Genomic DNA, 20,867 nt, shown 5'->3' on the forward strand with positions numbered 1-20,867 from the left:
ATTGATCGTTCTTGCGGTGCGCAAGGCGGAAGGCGATCCTTTTCGCGATCGCGAACATCGGCGAACAATCGAGGATACCATCGAATCTTTTTCGAAGATTGTGTGTGCTCGTTACACGCCTCGCTGGGATCTCGACGTTAATTGTCCGTTAAGCGGGTCGAAGCGCGCATCGTTGTCCTGCAGGAGCCCGCATGTGGAGGTTGATGAGTATTCCCGGATCGAGAGACAAACGAACGCCGTACCAGGATAGGGATGAGTAGAGAGGGGGGGGGGGGAAGGGACTCCAAAGAAATTTTAATCAAGCCGCCCTCCGCGCGTGTGGGTGGACGGGTGGGTGCGTTCGCCTCGCGTATATGTGTGTGTGTGTATACGTGCGTGCGCCTCCAGTTCCGTGGTAAATTACACATACGGGTTCCATTACCGGACCTCGTTACTTTGGAATCGAAAGCCTCGGCGTCTCTCCCGGCCACCGCGATGCTTCCCCGGCTACGAGCAATCGATATCCTTCCAATAGCGGAGGACTATCAAGCATCGTTTAGTGACGCTCGCTTTTCGGCTAAGAGCGCGAGCGAAAGAGTTTCGGCGAAGGGACATTTTTTTGCAAATTCTGGACGCGAAAACGGCGTTAAAATTCTCGCATATCGATCGTATTATGTGTCTTGTTCCCTTTTGATAAATTTAGATGTAAAATTACTTATCGCGTTTTTAATAGCACGATGCGAAATAACGTTCGCTCGCGGAAAAGTTAAAGTTCCTTGAGAAAAGAAAAGCGTACGAGGCGTAACGGGAGAAAACGAAGGGGTAGACAGCTCCCTACATCCTTTACAATCCTTTAACGATGACACATTACTTCCGAGCCTTCCCAATGGTCGCAATTCCGGCTACGTTACTGTCACTTAGCGAGCCGAGTCGCGAATCTGTCTCGAAGGATACCGGCACGTAATCTCCTCTCGAGATTTACTCTGAAAGACAAAGTTTCGTATAGAGGCACATAGAGAGCCTTTTGATATTTATTTGCATTTTTTTATATTTAGATAATTTTTCGTAAAAGCAGCGACGTCTTATTATTATCTTATTATTATGAAAATGATGAAAAAAGAACATAATGCTCAATATATTATTTAATAATTTATTTATTATAGAATATATTTAGAATATTTCTTCCTATTCTGATACAAAAAAGTGCGTTAATATGTATAAAATAATTATCTTTTCGAAAGAAATATATCTCGTAATGTTTTATTTCTTTTGCATGGCATCGGTTTCATTTGGAAATTAATTAGAATTCCTGAGAAACTACATATATGTATAAACTCTGTATATAAATTTTTTGGTAAGTTCAAAGTTGAATTTCTTTTTTACATTAAAAAAAAAAGTTTTCAATATCTTAATAATTTAATCTTATTACGTTAAAATGTATACTCTTGTTGAATTAAAATATATGTTAAGTAAGATTCATTTAAAATTAAATTAAAATAGATTAAAGAGCTAGATTACGAAAATTAATTCGCGGAGGGTTTTCACAGTGGCTTACAATACGGAAAAGGAACTTTTAAGATTCAACATTTCGGGAGAGAGAGAGAGAGAGAGAGAGAGAGAGAGAGAGAGAAAGAGAGATCCAGGAAACTTTCCCCTCTACGTTTTTGAATTCTCAACACAATTCCAAAGTTCGTGCATACAGGTTTTTTTTAAGCATTTTGTCTAAGATAGGGAGTATTTCACGAAAATAGCGCTCGTGTACTTTGCGCGAGGCCATTGCAAATTGCGAGCGATAGCCAAGGTGAGAGCATATACCTGCGACGTTTCGAAGCCATTCGCCAAGTTTTTCTGAGGGTAGGACCGAGCAGTTGCGCGGGAGGGGCGATAAGGGGGTGGATAAGAGCAACGAGAAGATAAGGGGGTGTGGGCGAAGATACAGTCCTTAGTGGTGTTACCGTCGTCGTCCTCGTCGCCCCGTCTCTCTTTCTCCATCGTTTTCTTCTCTCGGTGCAGGCAAGTGCGACCGATGAGACGTCCGGAGGACCGGCGAACGGTTAGTTAAGGAACACGAGAAAGCACTTCTGGATCACTCTCGGCGCTCGCGTCCCTTCTCCGCGAGCACCGCCTCGAATACGGAGATACGATCGACTCTCCCCATAGATATCATCTCATGCATATAATACGTCAATTTCACACTCTCGTCGACGCGCCGTCTTGACACATGTGGCAAAAGATCTCTTCTATTCCTCTTATTATTCCTTAACCCCGGAGCGGAATGTTCTGCTAGGAGCGTTTCCGTTCTGACCGAAAGTTATTCTTTTCTTCTACGGTTAGATGTACAACAAAGAGTCGAATGATGTCACGTGCGATAAATGAATTTTACTTTCCTTTTGTGCCTTTATCTTTTCGATGAATATATTTTTCAAGAAACATATCTCATTCGTTAAGACTTTGGACAATGAATCAGTATTACTTAAAAATTACCTTAGCTATCGCGTTATTGAAAATTCTACGAAGCAATATTTTCGAAATTCTATGATTTTTTTATAACTCTATATCCGTGTATACGGTGCCTATTACAAGTACCATTGAGTTACACACGGAGTGAGATAAATCGCGAAGAGAGTGATTCGACGTTAGGAGAGATCCTCCTCCGTTTCATCTTTTCTCGTTTTGCCACGGGGTGGTGGATTTTTTAACGACGCGCGCCTTTTTCGCACGAAACCGAACTCAGAAGCGATGCATCATAATCAGGCGGTCAACTTACTTAGTCCGGAGTGCTGCGCGCTTAAGTTAATTAGCTAATTACTAATTTTAATCGGATGACGTATGCGCATCTCGGGGGATACAAGCAAACCCTCTTAGCTGGGGATAGCTCACCTCCCCCTAACTCCTCGTATACTCTAGCACAAATGCACACACATACACACGATCTCTCTCTCTCTCTCTCTCTTCCTCTTTTCGACTTCAGGCTATCCCCTGTCGTATACGTCCAACAGGGCAATCCCACGGTCTAAGTAATTTAACTAAAACTTCTCGGACATTTTTCCACCATTTTCGACCATTGGGGCTTTCTCTCTTTCTTTCTCCCTTTTTTCTCTTTTTCTGTCCTTCATTTTCGTCCCAGTGCGAGCGTTCGTTTGCAAACGCGTAATTTCTCAGGTTTTGTTGACCGGACGTACGAGAGCGTTTTATTCAGTAACGAGCACCCTCGCGCGTATAAAAGGCAACGGATGTAAAAATAAGAACGGTCGCGTTTCGCGGAAAATCGTAGTAATTATGTCACGCTTAAACGACAGAAAGAACGGCACTCCCGAAATAAGACGTCTTAAAATAAGACGAAAATTGGAGCGTGTCGTATTTTTGTTTTGGCACAATCACAGATATTATAATATGTTAAGCATCGAAGTTTTAATTCGCAAATTTCAATATAAATTATCACTGAACAAATTAAAATTGCAGTCTAAATAAAAACCCATGAATTCTATCACTCGGATTTCACACGATTGCGAGGCGATCTTTAATACGCATCGAGCTCTACAATTATAATTCATCATTACTATTAATATGAATGCAGCTCTAACATACTGCGTATACAGACTCTGACCACTTCTCTTAAACGTATACAGCGACACAGTCGGCGTAGATGTTGGATTGATCTGCGACACAATCACAAATATTATTAATTATTACACGTTAAGCACCGTATTAGTTCGTGAATTGAAGTTTCAATTTAAATTATCACTGAGCAACTTAAAATTACAGTCTAAATTAAAACGCATGAATTCTGTCACTCGAATTTGACACAATTGCGAGGCGATCTTTAATACGCATCGATCCGATCTCTACAATTAATTTATCATTACGCTATTAATATCAATGCAGCTCTGACATATACTGTGCGTACCAGACTCTTACCACTTCTCCTATAAACACATACAGCGAGCAGAACGATAGCGCGTTCCGAGACAAAAAAAGAATTCGGTCGCCTGGAGAGAGAGAGAGAGAGCGCGCGCGCGCGCGCGAGGAGATAGTAAAATCTAGACTCGTTCCGTTAACGAGACACGGGTACGATTACAAGGGGATAACGACCGCCCTTGGAAAAACATCGGGGTCCAGACCGCTGGCCGGCTGGAACGTCGCGCGGTCTTTTATCACCGGCCGCGCCGATAATGCGGCGTTGTTAAAGCGCCTGAATCCAATATCTACGCCGACAAATTGGCAACGAGCGGGGGACAGGAGGTGGAAAGGGGTGGGAAAACAGAAAAGCCGTCCGCAAACAGTTGTTATTAATAATATGCAACATGCGCCTCCCCTCCGTATTTGCGGCGCGTATAAGCTTCGCGATATCCGGTCGCCACTTATATACGGCGAGCGCGCGGAAGAGGAGAACGCCGCGCCGGGGCCGCGTTCGCTAATGAGGTAGGAATTAATTAATCGGGGCCTGCGCGAACACGCGAGGAGGAGAGCTAGGAGAGAGGTAAGATTGCGTAGTAAGGGGAGAGATTGCGAAGAGGATGGTCCAGGATAGTCGCGGAAGAGGAGATGGCGCTGATATACGACGAGAGTAGCGCGTTTTAGGGGGATGCGCTCTTTCTTGCGGATTTCCTCGATAAATCCGGACAACTCTAGACCTTCCGCGTGTTCTCCTACGGTTCTTGATCAAAATCGCGGATCTGAAACACAAATAAATGAATCGAACAATTAAAATAAGAGTACAAACGAATAAAGAACAATAAAATAATAATTGTTTAAAATTCTTCGATTTTGAAAATTAGGTTTGATCGATAGCATCTTATTTGTGATAATAAGCTTTGATATTCGCGTCGTTCTCCATTTTCCATTAGAGGTCTTAACGGAGATGCGATCGTGACAAGGAGAGGACGTCATAATTAGAGGTCTATAATTACAGTGGAGTCAGCTGGAGTCGAGCAAGCCGATCATTCGGCGTCATGCTGTCCGCGTTCATATTACCTAGCCATGTGTCCGGATTATAAAGTGAATCGGAGAGATGCGTGTATGACAGTTGCACACTGCAGATAACGCGTTTGATTCGAGACGTGTGCGTAAGATTTCGTGACGAATTTCGCGAATAATCTTTCTCTTTAATGAGAACTAGATAATAGAATATGCATCGCGCGCTCGTGCCTGTCTTTTAATTAAATATCTCGACAATTAGTAACACGTAGATAACTAACGTGCATCATTCTGACGCGTTACATCGCGTAGGAAGCTTCTATCCGTTCCGTTCCGTAATGAGGCAGATTATTCGAGCCGGCTCGACTGACAAGAAAACTAACGAGAGTGTGCATAGGAAATGGTTTGTCGTTTGCATGCCGATAGCATGGCGGTGTCCTCAAATCGGAAGATAAGTGCATCTGTCAACGACGGCTCTATTCCCTCTCTTTCCTCTTTCTTCTCCTCTCTCGAGTATCGATACGTTTTTCAGCTTCGTGAATGTCGGAAGCGTCGGAATCTATAATTTACCAATTAGTGCACATGAAGAAAAAAATAGAAATATAGTTGTCAAATGTTGCTTTGCGGAGAGCATTACGAGAAATATTTATTCATATACACGGAGTGCCTCGAAATAATTTAATTTAATTTTTTTTTAAACTATGACTAGTAAGGTGTGTTGCGCGTAAAATTTGCATAAACTTTTTACTGGTATTATTGCAAAAGCTGTTATGATATATGTATGCATACATTACAAATTCGTAGTATAGATAGTTTAAAATAAATGAAATATTTTCTCGCACGCATAAAGCTCTTATATTCAATATAATAATAGGCAAAAACTGTATATTATTCATTTTTATTTATATTAGATATTTTTAAAACCTAACGAGCAACGCGTAAACGAGATGTTATTCGTCACGATCGAACGTAAGATTATTCCAAGGGAACGTTTTCGAATTTGGCCTAATCTAAAGATGTCGAAGCTCTCTTACGTTCGGTACACAAAGTAAAACTGTGACCGGTCAACGTCGGCAGAGGTATAGAGAGGACGAGAGAGGGCTTTCTCGCGCGAATGGCGCTTTCTTCGGGTTGGCAATCCTTCACAGTTAACGCCCCTAATCGTATTCATTAAAGTGCTCTCAATGCTTTTACACGGCTCTCAAGCTCCGCCAGCACTTTCTCGCTCCCGCTTCTCGCAAACGCTTCTTTCTCGTTTCCCGCATCTCCGTTCCTCGTCCCTTTCGCCTTACCGCCGCTGCTTTCAACGTCAAGATTTCGAGCGGATTCCCTCTCACTTACCTCACCCCTTCTCTTCTCCCTCTCCCTTCCTCTTTTTCTTTCTGTGTGCAAGTTAAATAAAATCTATCCGTCTCTCCTTCTCCTTCTCTCTTTACCACCCTGGTCGTTCGTCAGGAGAGCTTTTAAGTTGGCAACAATGCACGGATTTATAAACCACTGGCACCGGGCATTGTTATCGGCGAGTGATTGGAAGGCGTCGTTTCGACACTGGCCGAATACCAACCATCGGTTTGCCCATTGTTGACCCCTTTATCTTGGAAATTCGTGGGTGCTACGATTTCTACTACCTCCTGCGTGCCCGTCCGTCCAGTCCGGTCCAGGAACTCGCTAAATCACTCGGGGTTTTATTGATGGACCGCGGGCAGAAAAGCGCGAACCGGTATCACGGCTCCTGATAAACGGTCCATTGTGGACCGTCCTTTCTTCGCGGTTCCTTAGTGTGTCGCGTGCGCGGTAGCCTCGACCATTTCCCATTCGAAATTGCCCAATCGGATTTACTCGTTCGTGGTGATCGAATGATGCATGTCCCGATGCATGTCGAGTACGGATGTATAGGGTAGATGCATCACCAGCGACTGCCCGATTGCGAGTCTTATTAAGACGCAGAGGCATCATTATGTTTGTAATGATGTCCTATTTCGAGCAATATAGAAACACGTTTAATCGGGACAAGATTTAGAATTCGAGAGAACTGCCAATTTAATAATTAACAAAACAGGTAAACGATTACATATATAAAAGTTTTTTATTTCTTTAAATCGATCTCTATACTGATCACTATATGAAATCGATATCATAAATAGAGAAGGAAAAATCTTAATCTACTATTTATTTGAAATTTTATTTGCTTTTACTGTGAGAACGTCAAGGGGAAAGAATTGCCACTCTTCGGACAAAAGCTGCAGAGAGTAGCTTATATATTTCTTTTCGATAGTACAGTTTTTGTCCGAAGCGATACTAATATTATTTTTTCAATTTTTTTTCGTCCGAGAGTTGACTCGAACGGTGATGTCGGTCAGAACTGCCTTGTATATAGGTATACAATGTTGCGATTTATTCGCCCTGCTGAACGTTTTCATGATCGGGACCGGACGCGTGAAAGAAAGAAGCGTGACCACTGTTCGGAATATGTATGTAGATGGGATTTCGAGTCCGCATTTAACCGCCTTAGACCGACGTGAACGTGCTACGCGACATTCTCACCCCACTGTCTATATAGATCTGTTTCACGTTTTCTATACCGCGGTGTAACTTTAATGCGGAACACGTGGATGCGCGCCGATCTCACCGAATTATACGCGTCGGTGACAGTCGTCGTTACAATGGGGCACCGGGGTGAATCGCGTGTTTCCACCTCCCTCCTACCCCTCAGCAAGCTGACTTTCCCATGATGTGCTCAGTAATCAGATCATCTCTATCCTATACACCCTACCAATACCAATACTATACAAGCGCGCTGTATTCCGCACCATATATGTACCATTTACCCTATCCTACCCTACCACATTATGCTGTCCGCCACACACCTCTGTCAGCTTCGCTTCCATCGAATCAACTGCGTCGCACACGCACACGCAATCCGCATCGTAATCCCTGCGAATTTTCTAACTAACTGCTTTTTTAGGCGCCGTTCAGCCGAATAATCGATCTAATGATCAGTCTTTGTGTTAGCGAAGGGGGAATATAATAGCGAATATATATTGTATTATCGTGCACATTGTGTCCGTGGTAGTTTCGTACGCACAGTGTGATCTCTTTTTCAAACTACTCCCGAAACTAATCGAAATTCGAATACTCGGTGACGCGATTTCAATTTTTTTTACTTCAACTTATATTTTATTAATTATTTAATTATATGCTATCTGTTAAATTGACTATTCTTAAAATTAATCCGTAACTTGATTTTAATCCACGCAATGTATTCGCAAAATGTTATACTTTTCAAAAATTTGTATTACAATTTATAAATGAGATCTCTTGGAATTTAGTTTCTATCTCGTATAAATACCGGAGTTGCGACGAATGCAACAATTGCTCGCTCCAGTTTGCGGCACACCGCCTGAATTCTTGTGCGTGCTAAAATAATATTTATAATCGCGAAGGAACACAATGCCATCGCCATAGAAAGAATTATCGATTTTCAAGAGCAACCGGCACGTGGCCCAAATATACCGGGGGCGCACGTGCTGGACCCGTCCGATTTTAGGGAACCGCGAGAGATGCGCGATCGGAGCGAGGTATCGGCTTTCGCACGCGCTCCGCGAGTGTATATATATATATATATGTATACGTTTGCATCGCGTGTACATTACGCGTATAAATGCGTTTACTATACGTATCGACCCCGCACGCGCGCGAGAGATTTCGAGGTTGCCCTTCTCTCAGCCCGCCCGCGTTAGAGAGAAGCAATCTCCCATCGATCTAATCCGTAATTACGTTGCTGAAAGAGCGACCCGGGAGTCACGGACACCTCGACAACGGAGAAACCGAGTACCCCAGTCATTTTTCAGACGGCTAGGCTTTCTCCCTGCGATCAGCTTCCCTACCCCTGCCTCTACGCCCCTCTTTCTCTCAGCGAGAGATGGCATCTTTTATATTAATGCTATTAATAGAGAATTACACCCTGCTCTCCTTCTGTTAATACTAAAATATATTTTTATCCTTATATTATTAAACTTTACTGATTATTAATTATATTGATATTTATAAATATCAAGTTATAATTGATTTAACGTTTTAAATCATCCTTTTGCTCCATTTTTGTGTCACAAAATTGTTAAATATTTATATGATTTAGATCGAATGTCACATCTCAATTCCAATCCATTAATTAGAATGAATTAAATATCGACATAAGCTTTTATTCATGCTGAACATAGCCTGAACTTGTACCAAAATTCGCACATAAAATTAATTATATCATCCTAATAATAAGTATATATCGGCCGCGCTTATGAAATATTTTTCGCAGACCGCGGAGTGCACATCAGAGCAGTTACATCCATAATATTCCGCCCCATAACGGCCATAACGGTTTCGCGTCTAAATACGCTCACACGCTTCTTTGCCGCGCTAATCTGTCCCTAATCGTCTAGCGACTTTGTCACGGCCGCATACCGTTTTCCCCGGCGATTCAATGCGAACCACACCGTGAAGGATCCGCACCCCACAACGGCCCTCTCGCAACACGACGGTAAACAACCGGCCGGGTTTTTCTTTGCACAATATGTTGCAGGACCATTACTTAGTCGTGGCAACCTCCGTTCTCGCGGGGAGAGTGGCTCTTACCTAAATAACCACTCAGTCACTCGCAGACTTAGCCAGAGAGGATGTGGTGGGGAGGGAGAGAAACAGAGGGTGAGCGAGTGAAGAGGGAGAAAGAGAGACAGAGTGAGCGGTCGGGGAATAGGAACGGGAGAGGATAAAGGATGTGAGGCGAGGGGCGAACGAGCAGCTCGAGCGGGCGGAGGTGGCCCCGATACTATTACGTGATGTAAGAGTAACCGAGCATCCAGAAACCACCCCGTCAGATTAACGAGGCCATTCTCCGATTGATTTCTCGAGGAGCGCGCTTCGATCGTTAACTTCTATATCGCACTCGCGAAGGTGGAAACGACCGACTTGGCTTTTTGCGCGATCCGATATACTCGATGATATTGAACGCGAATCGGTGACCTTTCAGCAGTCGGACGAATTATTTCAGGAATTTTCGATCGATTTTTTTCTAAGAGATTATTATTATTGTTATTATTATTATATTATTGCGTTTTACAATAAATTCTTCTCCAGCAATTAAATGAAAGTAGAAAATATATGTTTAATGCAATATGCATATAATTACATATATGGTAGCAAAATAATATTATCTGAAAAGTAGGGAGATTATAAAAATAATGATTTTAGGGAATATTATATTGTGTATGTTATACTCGGAAAGAAGAAAGAAAATTCTCAATGTTGAGAAATTTTTTCACCCATTTAACAGTATTTTACGAAAAAATATTATTGAAAAGTATTAAATGAACACGAGCGCGAAAAGAAAGACTTTTTCTAACAAATTAACATTCGGAACTTAAACAGATGCTAAAACTCTTCTCTTTACTGATTTCGAATAAATTTTTATGCTAATAAAATTAAAGAGTTATAATATCTTTATTTTTAACAAAAAAATAGCATAGTACGGAATATATCGTCGCTATAAGAGGGTAAATCGCACCGATGGTATCTCGACCTCGCCGATTTCGCGAGAACGACGTAACGCAACACGCGAAATGCATCGAGTGACGTTATTCGCGCCACAGAGAAGCGGAACTCGAGACACACAGAGGGGGCCGGAAGAGCGGTGCGAAAGGAGGCGAGACGAGATGAGACGAGACGAGACGAGACACGTAATGGCGTGTCGGAGTTAACCCGTTGATAACCATCGGCTATAATTAACTCGGGCGAACCGGTGAACGAGCTCCGAACGCGCTAACTGCACCGAGCCCGCAACTATGAGTTAACGATACACACGCAATGCATTTGTATATGTGTGTGTGTGTGTGTGGTTTATATGCGTGATGTATCGAGACTTCTTGCCCTTTCGGCGATCGCGGAAGGTCCTTGAGGAGATCGCATCCCCGCGCCCTTGCAACTCTCGGCGAAGAGGAATCGACTGTAATAGGAATTACGTTCGAGTGCACTGTATGCACCGAGTATGCGAGCATATATGATAATGTTTGTTTTACAGCCGGATGGTTTCGCTAACCGATGATAATACGTTACTCGCGCGTGGATGAAACTATCTATTAAAACCGGGGAGAGCGAGCGATGTTGTTACGTTCGGAGAGAATTCTATATACTTTCGAGATATAAAAGATCCTGAAGCGTTTTGAAATTACTTGAGCAAAAATGATAAAAAGTTCAGCAATTATTCATGAATTATTAAGTATTTTTTAGTTAGTCATTTGTATATATGCAAATACAAGAAAGATATTCGTATAAAACAAGAAAAATGAATATTGTTTACGTTAAAAATCATATTTGATTTTATATTACACACGATGACAAGACAAACAAAATTTAAATATTGTTCTCTTGTATAATTTTTCTTATTCTCGACCAATTTCTTAAAGTCTCTAATGTTCGATAAAATTGTAGTTATTATTACAGTAGTCCGTGTGTTTGGTGCCAAAAATTATTTACTTTTAGATTACTTACGACAGAAAAAAGTTTATTTGTTAATAAACAAGGCCCGGAAGAGTTCCGTTTAACGAGATGTTTATATATATGCGCACAAATTTCTGCGTAGACGTCTAAATACTCGCTTAACAATTTCCCTGGATGCAAAAAATCCAGGCAAAGGAAAGGATCCAAAAAACAAGAGATATATGTATGACAAAAGATATACATAAAATGTGAAAATCAATAAAAATCTCGACAGCAATTGACGTGACGCAAATATGGGCCGCATTAGAAGTCTGGTCAAATCCAGACTTGCGGCCGTTTAACTTTATAATGAATATTACGCCATTTATATATCAGGCGCAAGGATGGCTCTGATATGTATCTTTCTAATTCTTTTAGATAAGGCTGTGGCAAACTTGCATGGTGCTAGCAAGTGTCGTAACACCGGCAAGGCAATTTCTACCAGGGATATCATATAGTTAAACGAATAATGCGGGTAATAATTAAGTGCACAAAGTCCTAGTTTATATTTAATTAAAAAAATATAACGCGAATAACATGAAATAAAAACATAGGAAATAGCAAATTAAATCGCTGATATCGCGTCTGATTTTTTCAAGAATTGCATACAACAGAAAACCAGAGGCAAATAATTAACAAGTCACATTTGACAGCTGGATGGCGATCAGTTCGCAATCGAATCCGCAATTTTCGTTAAGTAGCGGTCGCTTTTCCCCTTTTTTCCTGTTCGCGGGAGTCCGATTAAAGGGAGTTGCTAAGAGGAAGGAAGGCTACGCCGCGCAATCATCGGCCAGTCTTTTAATTTCCTATATCAGTGGGGGAAAGAGCATGTGTACACATGAATTTGGTGAACTGGTGTGCGAACAAGCGTACGTGAGCGACGTGAGGATCAGTGGCGGATATATAACAAACAGTGCCTAAGGATGAATTTCACCTCTCTGGGACTCTTTTGTTGTATAATTTTGTAGAGCTCTTTCATTCTCAATTGTCCAGAGCAAGATAAAAAGTATTCTTTATTAGAAACCGACTCGTCTATTCCTGAAACATCCTGGGCAAATGTACTAGGATTGCACCCTACAGATTTTATTCGCGCCTGGGGTGTCAAATTGTCTCGATCCGCCACTGATGTGAGGTGAGGACGAAAGATCGACGCAGGAGGAAAGGAAGCAGGATGGCGGTGAACGAGATAGAAAGGGTCAGATGAGGTAGCAGCGAAGGAGAGCGAGAGAATGATAGGGTGGGATGGAAGAGAGGGATGTAGAGAGAGAGAGAAGGTACGATGGCTCGTGCGCGAGGGTCGGCACGGAGTGGTAATTGGCTGTCAGTGCTTCCCAGTCCTACCAACCGCCCAACAACCCCGAGAGATTGGTATCGCTTATAATTAACTTCTCCGTGCCACGAAACCACCGTTTCCATCGACGTCCACGAAGAAAGAGGCGGGAGGTAACTGGAAAACACAGAAGTATAGAGAAGGTCCGCGGTGGAATAGAGAAGGGGCGCGAGGAAGTTGCTTCGTATATAGGAGGGTGGATGAGTGTTTCTGGACGGTCCGGAAGTCCGAAAGATGACTGGATGCGGATATCCGCAGAATCTCGGCTTTCTCGACGTATTCGTGACACGTAGGGGATGTTTAGGAAAAGTATAAGTCAGAGAAATTAATTGATGGTGAGTCACCGAATGAATATTTGAATATAAATTTGGGTTATTGATATGTTTGAGGTTCTCCAGTCTTATATGTATATGTCTACTAATTAAAATGTGCTTCTTTACATAAATATACATATTTTATATTTTTTCCCAAATATATAAGTAGGTATAGAATTATGTAAATGACAAGATTAGTATAACATCCACACATAATAAGCATATTTCTACAATTTAAAACAAATTTAAAAACAGTGCATCTTTAATCGATTAATATATCAGTTTCAAGACACATTAAAAAATAATTTGGAAAAATAGATCTAATTGTATTTACAAAGTTATTCCGAATATTAAATTTTTTAAAATATTGTCAAACTGTATATAGAAATTCCAATATTTTAGAAAAAGAAAACAACGATTGAAAAATGCTAATTCTTTAATTCGAAAAGTCCAATTTCATCTTCGTCTCAAGGATGTTGTCCTCTCCTCGTCCACGAGCGTAAGCATTAGGGGAACCTCGTCATAACCACAGACAGCGTCATCGTGATGCTAAGCGACATCGATGTCAGGCCGAAGCTGAACGCGTGCAGGTTGCGTCGAATCAGCGGGCTAACGAACTCGCAGCATCCGCAGATTGGTTACCATCGTGGAATACGACGTGAGTCCGGGGCATCAAGCGCTGCGTCGAGTGTGTACCACACATATCTGCCCTGTCCTCTCCATCCCTTTCCCTCTTCTCTCTCTCTCTGTCTCTCCCGACCGCCATATATAGGATCTACGGAATATCAGTGCAACCCTCCGGTAACTAGTTTCTGAGCAGGTCACCCCAATTAACGTTTCCACGTACAGCACGACCGCCTCTATCGTCCACCCCTCTATACCCTCTCTCTCTCTCGTCGGCGTCTCCCTTCTGGTTCCGAACCCTCTACGTTCCACCGCTTTCCGCTGTGTGCCGCGCCGCGGTAAGTCTCCCAGAAACTTATAATTGCGAAAGGAGTCGGCAATTATAATTGCCTCAGACCGACGGAGACGGCTGTAATTATCCAAAAAGTCGGTGCGCGAGAGAAGGCCCGCGCCAGCTAGAGCTCCGCACGTAGTTTTCTCGAAATCGCGAGGATTAAGGGAAATAACGGAGAGGGAGACGATTCGAGCGCGTTCGCGGAAAATCTCGTATATACATAAAACGGATATAGACGGATATAGACGCCCGGACTCGAAATTCAAGCTTGTTAATTATTCTTAAGATTTAACATCCAAATTCGAGCGCACGAATTCCGAAGCTATCATTTTGATCGATCTGCGCCCAAATGCATAACAAAATTAATAAAAGGTCGCATATATATTGTATTTTTGACACGTGCGTCATTAAATTATGACGTTCCATCGTTATCTATATTACTCATTGTCAGAAATATGCGCGACAGGCCGAATGCGCTCGGCGGAAATACTCGCAATAAAATTCGTCGCGGCAAATCGAGTTTCTCCCTCTTCTCGGGTTCGGCGGCGTTTTTGATTAAGTCCGCTCGGGCGGAGGCATTTAACGGAAAGGCATCCTGTTCCGGCCGCAATCGGTAAACTGATTAAAATATAATCCCCGACCCCGGCAGACAAACAATCGACACGATCGCGCGTATCGACTGGCCGTCGACCATGCAAGCACGATTCTCGCGCAGGCGAGCAAGAAAATTTAGCCGGCGAGATATTCGATTTCACCGTTGACCTCTCGATACTCATCGAGTCGACTCGTCCGAGGGGAGGGAGAGACAGCTTGGAACAAATTAAAAGAAAACCCAACTAATTTAACGCCATTCAATCAACGGGCCTTAGGTCCGCGTCGCTATTTAGCCGCGCATTTTGCGCTAATTGCGGCGCGTCTGAATACCGCATTTCATTCATCTGATATGAATATTGCATTCAACGTTATCATGGTCCGGGAATCAAATAGCCGTATTTAACGCTGTTTGCGCGTCGTGGATGCGTCTCTATACGGAATTTCTATACGCCGTTCGAGATTCGCCTGTGTGTTACAATTAGTCGTGCTTGCCGCATTAATAACTTTGTCGCCTTGAAAAAAATCTACTTTTGCATCTCTCGCGAGGAAGAAAAGAATGTACGAAGAAGTATAAATCAATCTTATATATATATATATATACACGTTTCGAGTTCCAACCTATTATCAAACTCCATCGACTAATTGTATCGGCATTTTTAATCGCGCCCTTCAAAAAGTTACGCTCGATCTCGTTAAAACTTTTGTCGTAAGGGCAGATTCGCCAGGACGCGAATCTCGTGAATTTAGCACGCACTCGTGACGTCGCTTTCGAAAAATCATCGAACGCTAGGAAGCGCGCGCGCGCGCGCGAGAGAGAGAGAGAGAGAATGCCGCCGCTCGTTGGCCGATTGCGGATGCCTCCTTCACGGCCCCCGATGTAATTTTCTGAATGACTGCGTAATTAAAACTCTAATTTCCTGCGCTTAATTGACCGGAGTCTTGGTTCCCCCTTTGCTCCCGTCCCCCGCGGCTCTCCTCGTCTCCGACTCGCCCACCAGTCACGCCGCTCTCTCGCTCGCCCCTCGTAAAGTAAAGACGCAAAGAAGGTGAAGGTAGATAAAGGTTTTTTTTTTTTTTTTTTTTTTTTTTCTTGCGAAAATTCGGCAGGCGTTCCTCGAACGTGTCGAAATGACGAGTCAACCGCCCTCTTGTTAATTATTACGTATAAATGCTACTTTAACACGATTATCAGAAAGATCGAAATAATTGTCTGAAATCTCACCCTGACACGTCACAGAAAACATTGATGTTGGTTGGCGTTTGCAAAGACGGAGATGAAAATGAAGAAGGAAAGTCGGGGAAACCGCAGCACAATTACAATTAGGAAAATAGATTTTAAATCCGGGGAATATATAGCACTCTCTCTCTCTCTCTCTGAAGACAGACGCCCCCCCGGTGGAGAGGGTCGATGCGAACAGCCGCGAGGGGGTGGTTGCGCGTGACAGAGGAGACAGGGTAGGGGGAACAGAGGTGGAACTCCAATGGAAATTAATTCATTACTCTAATGCATTGAGAGCGAGAGAGAATGGGCCAGGCGCTGAAGCGTTTCGCTAAAGATGGATGTCTCGTTTTCATTTCGAAAATTAACACTCTTCGCCGTTACTTTCCTCGAGCTGGCGAGGATTTCCCTGTTTCGCGTTTCTCTCAAACGCGAATCTATACGCGAACCCCTAAGGACACGGCTTCGCATAAAGTCATTCTCTACGTTCGATGAAAAAAAAAATGTGCAATAAAAGGTATTAAGATAAGAAGAAAGGAATAGCGTAAAATAAGAAAATAGTATTTTCTTTTTACTAGAAAATTCCTCGAAATTCTAATTGTTATATTAAACGATCGACACAAGAATAGGGATAATTATTGAAAAGAAAGAACAATATTCTCATGTTTCTCCGAGATATTTTCGTATACGGTTTTTGGCGCTTTTCGCGTCGAGCCTCCGACTAATTAACGGGAGCTCTGCACTTCCTTTTCGCACTTTATAAATTCCGGTTTCTCGTAGCTGTCGCGGCTCCTTGGCCGCTGGCGATGCTCGCGAGGTGTGTAACGCGCTCGTTAACGTATTCATAGGTTTATGGGACAATTAACCCTTTGAGGGACAGTTTAATTACAGAAGTGATTAAACATCTTAACGTACAAACTCGGTGGGCTCCGGACGACGTATATGCATTCGCAACGCGACGTGGCAGGGTCGGCTGGCATGGCATAACAGGGGCGAGAATCGGGGAGGCGGCGAGGGGAGGCGCAAGCCTGGCTGTTACCAATTAACATACTAATGACACGAACCGCTTTTCGAGGGCCGGTAAGTGTAACCGGCCGGTCCGAAGAGCCTCGTGTAGGTGCGAGCGTGCATATATGTATATCTCTGGGTGTGCATTTTATATTTTAGAAATCGTCGCGATCGATCGAAAGGACGCCGTATTTTTATATCCAAACTGCGCAATAATCTCTATTCCAAACATTTACATTTGGAAATTAATTGTACAACATTCTTTTTCTTTTTAGTTTCTATTCATAATTGATAATTTTATTTATATAATTATATTTATATAATACAACTGAAAGATTTTGTAACTTTATTTATTTTATTTCTCAGTAACACAATTCATCGATTCAACTCGTGAAGATATGAGAAGCATCGGATGTTAGGCATATAAGGATGTGATTGGAAGATGTAAAGAGTGAGAAGAAATAGTGAGAACTTGGAAATTTACAATGGATCTTGTAATTAACGTTTCGTCGTTTTGACGTGCGAGGGATAACACAAAAATTCAGGTATGTTGTGTGTGTTTTTTAAGTGACATTGCAGACAAGTCGATCCGTAGTAAGTCGGGTATCTGCGACGAGATATATGAATAATATTCATAATAGAGTGGTCTTTCTCCATTAAAGTTGAATTTTAATTAAAAAGTGGCTCGGACATGCATACATTAAAATAATATGAGACTCGGATTACAAATCTATTATATTTAAGCTCGTTCGCGACACTTTCAAAACGAAATATCATCCCTCGCGAAGACGGCACGTGTGTCTAATATAAATCCTTCGTCAGATAACAACATGTGTCTCGAGACACACGTACGAGAAATATGTAAATTCGACGAAAGCAGAAAGGAGGAGAAAAAAGAAACAAGTTCGCATCGGGTCGCTGAAACGAAAAGTCGAACAGTCGTCTCGGATTCGCGTGTACTTATAACACGACATTCAATTAGAAGAGTAAACATCGCGCGCGAGATATTTTCTCGGAGATATTTCCGCGGATGATTCGCGATAAAAATCCATAGATTCTCCCCCGCGAAACTTAATTAAACGTTTATCGGCGAGCAATTACGCGTCGGCCGCGACGAGAAGCGAGCGCGAGCGATTTTCGATAGTGAATCTTGCTCGACACGATTGAATTTCACGATATTGTGTATCTTTACGGTGGAGATAGAGAGGGTGCGCGGCTGCGCAGGGGGGAGGGGGTGGGGGTGGAAAGGGGATGGGGGTGGGGCGCGTATAGCGTATATAGATAGGTAGGTTGAGTGCGCTAGATTTAATTAGCTGATTATAATGTTTATTTAATTAATATAATTGGCAAAGCCCCGCGAGCGTGTGTATAGACTTACACGGGCGCCCCGCGGCCATTCCGCCGGCGTTGCATTTAATGACGTCCATTAACGAACATTTACATTAGCAGTAATTATTATCGCGAGGGCGACGTCAGTGCGCGCGAATCGACCGAGGAATTTTCGGGCATTCATTACCGGGTGTGGAGACCGATAAAAGCGACGATTATACACACCACATATACACACACACACACACACACACGCGTATACAAGCATTATTTCTCTCTCCCTCTCTGTCTCGCGCGAAAACGCGCGCGTGATTATTAACGATATTTTGTTAAACTTTCCGCGCGCGCTACGCCATATAAAACCCGATCGACGCCGAAATCACTGTTTAACCGATATTCGTTACTTGATATTAATTGAGCGTTTACATCGACGCGATGTTTGTTGTTCGATACCGCTTCCGGCAGCAATATGCAGTGTAAATATATGCGGCGTGATGTAGCTATAGCGGAGCAAGTATTTCCATGTCGTAATTTTTGGCACCGTAAACGATCGTAAACTCTTCCGCGATACGTAACGTCAACATGTAAGGTGCTTGCATCGTGTTCATACTCAACTTGAATTTTTCTCAACCTTTCAACGCAACTAAGGGTACGCATTCCAAACCGCACATTTTCAATTATCATGTTGATAAAATCATTATCTTTAATTTTGTAATACCTATTAATAATATTAATATAAGAAGAGCATTTTTCGCAATATCAAATTCGGATGCCATCAAATCGTTTTATCGCATCTATTAATAACGGACCCACGAAATGAGATTCCGCTACGAACGGGCCCGCGACAACTCCCCCGCGTGACGCGATCTCCGCTATGACGTAGAGGAACGCGCGCGCGATACACAAAATCCGTATATTCGGTATACGTATTTCCTGCGAGTGATAACATACATACGCGCGGGAAAGGGAGAACGAGAGGGAAAAGGAAGAGATAAGGGTGCAAGGGAGACGGACTTACCGCACGCGCGCGCGCGCAAGTTGCATCGGGTGCTCCCGGCGAGGTTCGGCGGTGCGGCGCGTCGCCTCCTCATTTCGCGTCTGACTGCCGTCGCGGACGGACGGACGGAACGAGTCGTCGCAGCCGGCAGCGCGGTTGCGCGCAGCGACGCTGAACGGTCGCGCGGCGGGGTGCAAAGGGGTGATACGCCTTGCCTCAGTGCACGACTTGACGCAGCGGCGGACGATCGCGTTTGAGAGAAAAATTATTCGAGTCGAAGGAGGGCGCGAAAAGTCGCCGAGAGTCCCGCGAAAGTGTTTCGCGCGCGCGGACGACCCGACCGAATCCTCGCGTGCAAACGGATCGATCGTGACACATCGGCTCCGCGGAGCAAGTGAGTCCGGATATCGGGAATCTTGTTCTTGTGTGTAACGTTACCTCCCGCGAATTCTCGCGTATATATTCGTACTGCGACAAGAACGACGACGACGACGGCGACGACGACGACGACGACGTCCAAGGGCTTTAGTGCTTCATGAGTGCTCCGGACCTCGCGTTGCTCCGACTGGACGGCTACCTGTCGCGAGGATTTCACTGCGCGGATCATCGGCCGGCGACCCTCGAGTCTTCGCATTGGTGAGTAGTAAATTGGAATTTGTATATCTTTGAAAAGTGTGTGCGTGTTTCGCATTTATGAGCTCGATCTATCATAAATAATCCGACGAACAGCGAGCGAAGGAAATGATGCGATGTAATTCGCGGAAAGGATAACGATAGTAAGTGTAATGGGAGCGATACACGATGATGAATGGATGTGATGGATCTCAGTTATGACGATCATTTACGCGTCGATTCAATTCCTAGCACGAATAATAGATTGGAGTAAACCGTAGTATTTTTTCTCCTCATATGGAGAATAGAAAATTAGTGGAATAATTGGAGAGGCATTTTTTTTCGGATTCGAGTTGCCTCGATTTGAAAACGATTGCGCGCGACATCGAAGCGTTTTGCCGCGCAAGAATCACGTTTCCATTTTTCGCGCGGTTTTTGCCAAACACGCACACATTTAATCGTTTTTAAATTATATATTTAAATAAATTTAATTACACCGTAAAAAAGAAATGCGAGTCTGTGGAGTCATTAGTGCGATGTCACATCGTCAAATTATCGGTTTATGATTGGACGTTGACGGAATGCGCTTCGTTGATTCGTGATCCCGAAAATCGAGAAACTCCGCACAATTTGCATTAATGTACGTTCGCAGCAAGATGCGTTTCATCAAATTACATTTTCGACATTCAATCGATAATCGTGTCGCGTTTCCTATTGCCCGTCATGAAAATTATATCGAAACGCTTCTACGTTCTGATAAAAGTCCCTACTGCACGCCCGTGAAATTTTGGCGACAAATTGAAATTCAAATCGCGTCGCCAGTGGTTCTCAGCCTACTGCCACGTGTATTTATGCACTTGTTAAACAAGCTGTCATGCGGAACGAGCTCGCTTCTAAACCGTATCTTGAATCCATTTTTATAAAAGATGAAAATTATTTTAGCAAACTTAGGAAAAGCTATTTTTCCCAAAACGTTGGGGATTTAAATCGATATTAAGCTGATAGTTAACCGTGTAGATTTATAATATATATAGACTTGAAAGCGCACTTGGACCAGTAAGCTGTTCGATTATTACTATACG

At 43.1% G+C, this 20,867-nt stretch overlaps 2 protein-coding genes across 2 annotated transcripts in view; one reads left to right on the forward strand and one right to left on the reverse strand.

The window, feature by feature from the left end:
• Positions 1-1,695: 1,695 nt before the first annotated feature.
• Positions 1,696-20,867, reverse strand: part of LOC114935434 (uncharacterized) — a 214,888-nt gene continuing 195,716 nt past the window's right edge. Inside the window, exon 7 of the mRNA XM_085487165.1 lies at positions 1,696-4,655. Coding sequence (XP_085343291.1) covers positions 4,409-4,655 — 247 coding nt within the window. The 3' untranslated portion in view covers positions 1,696-4,408. The remainder of the gene's footprint in view (positions 4,656-20,867) is intronic.
• Positions 19,260-20,867, forward strand: part of LOC114935432 (LIM domain only protein 3) — a 51,523-nt gene continuing 49,915 nt past the window's right edge. Inside the window, exon 1 of the mRNA XM_085487161.1 lies at positions 19,260-19,809. The gene's annotated coding sequence lies outside the window, so the exon portion shown is untranslated. The remainder of the gene's footprint in view (positions 19,810-20,867) is intronic.

Source organism: Nylanderia fulva, unplaced genomic scaffold (genome assembly GCF_048542155.1).
Source record: "Nylanderia fulva isolate GAGA-0341 unplaced genomic scaffold, ASM4854215v1 Scaffold50, whole genome shotgun sequence".
Classification (NCBI taxonomy): Eukaryota; Metazoa; Arthropoda; class Insecta; order Hymenoptera; family Formicidae; genus Nylanderia; species Nylanderia fulva.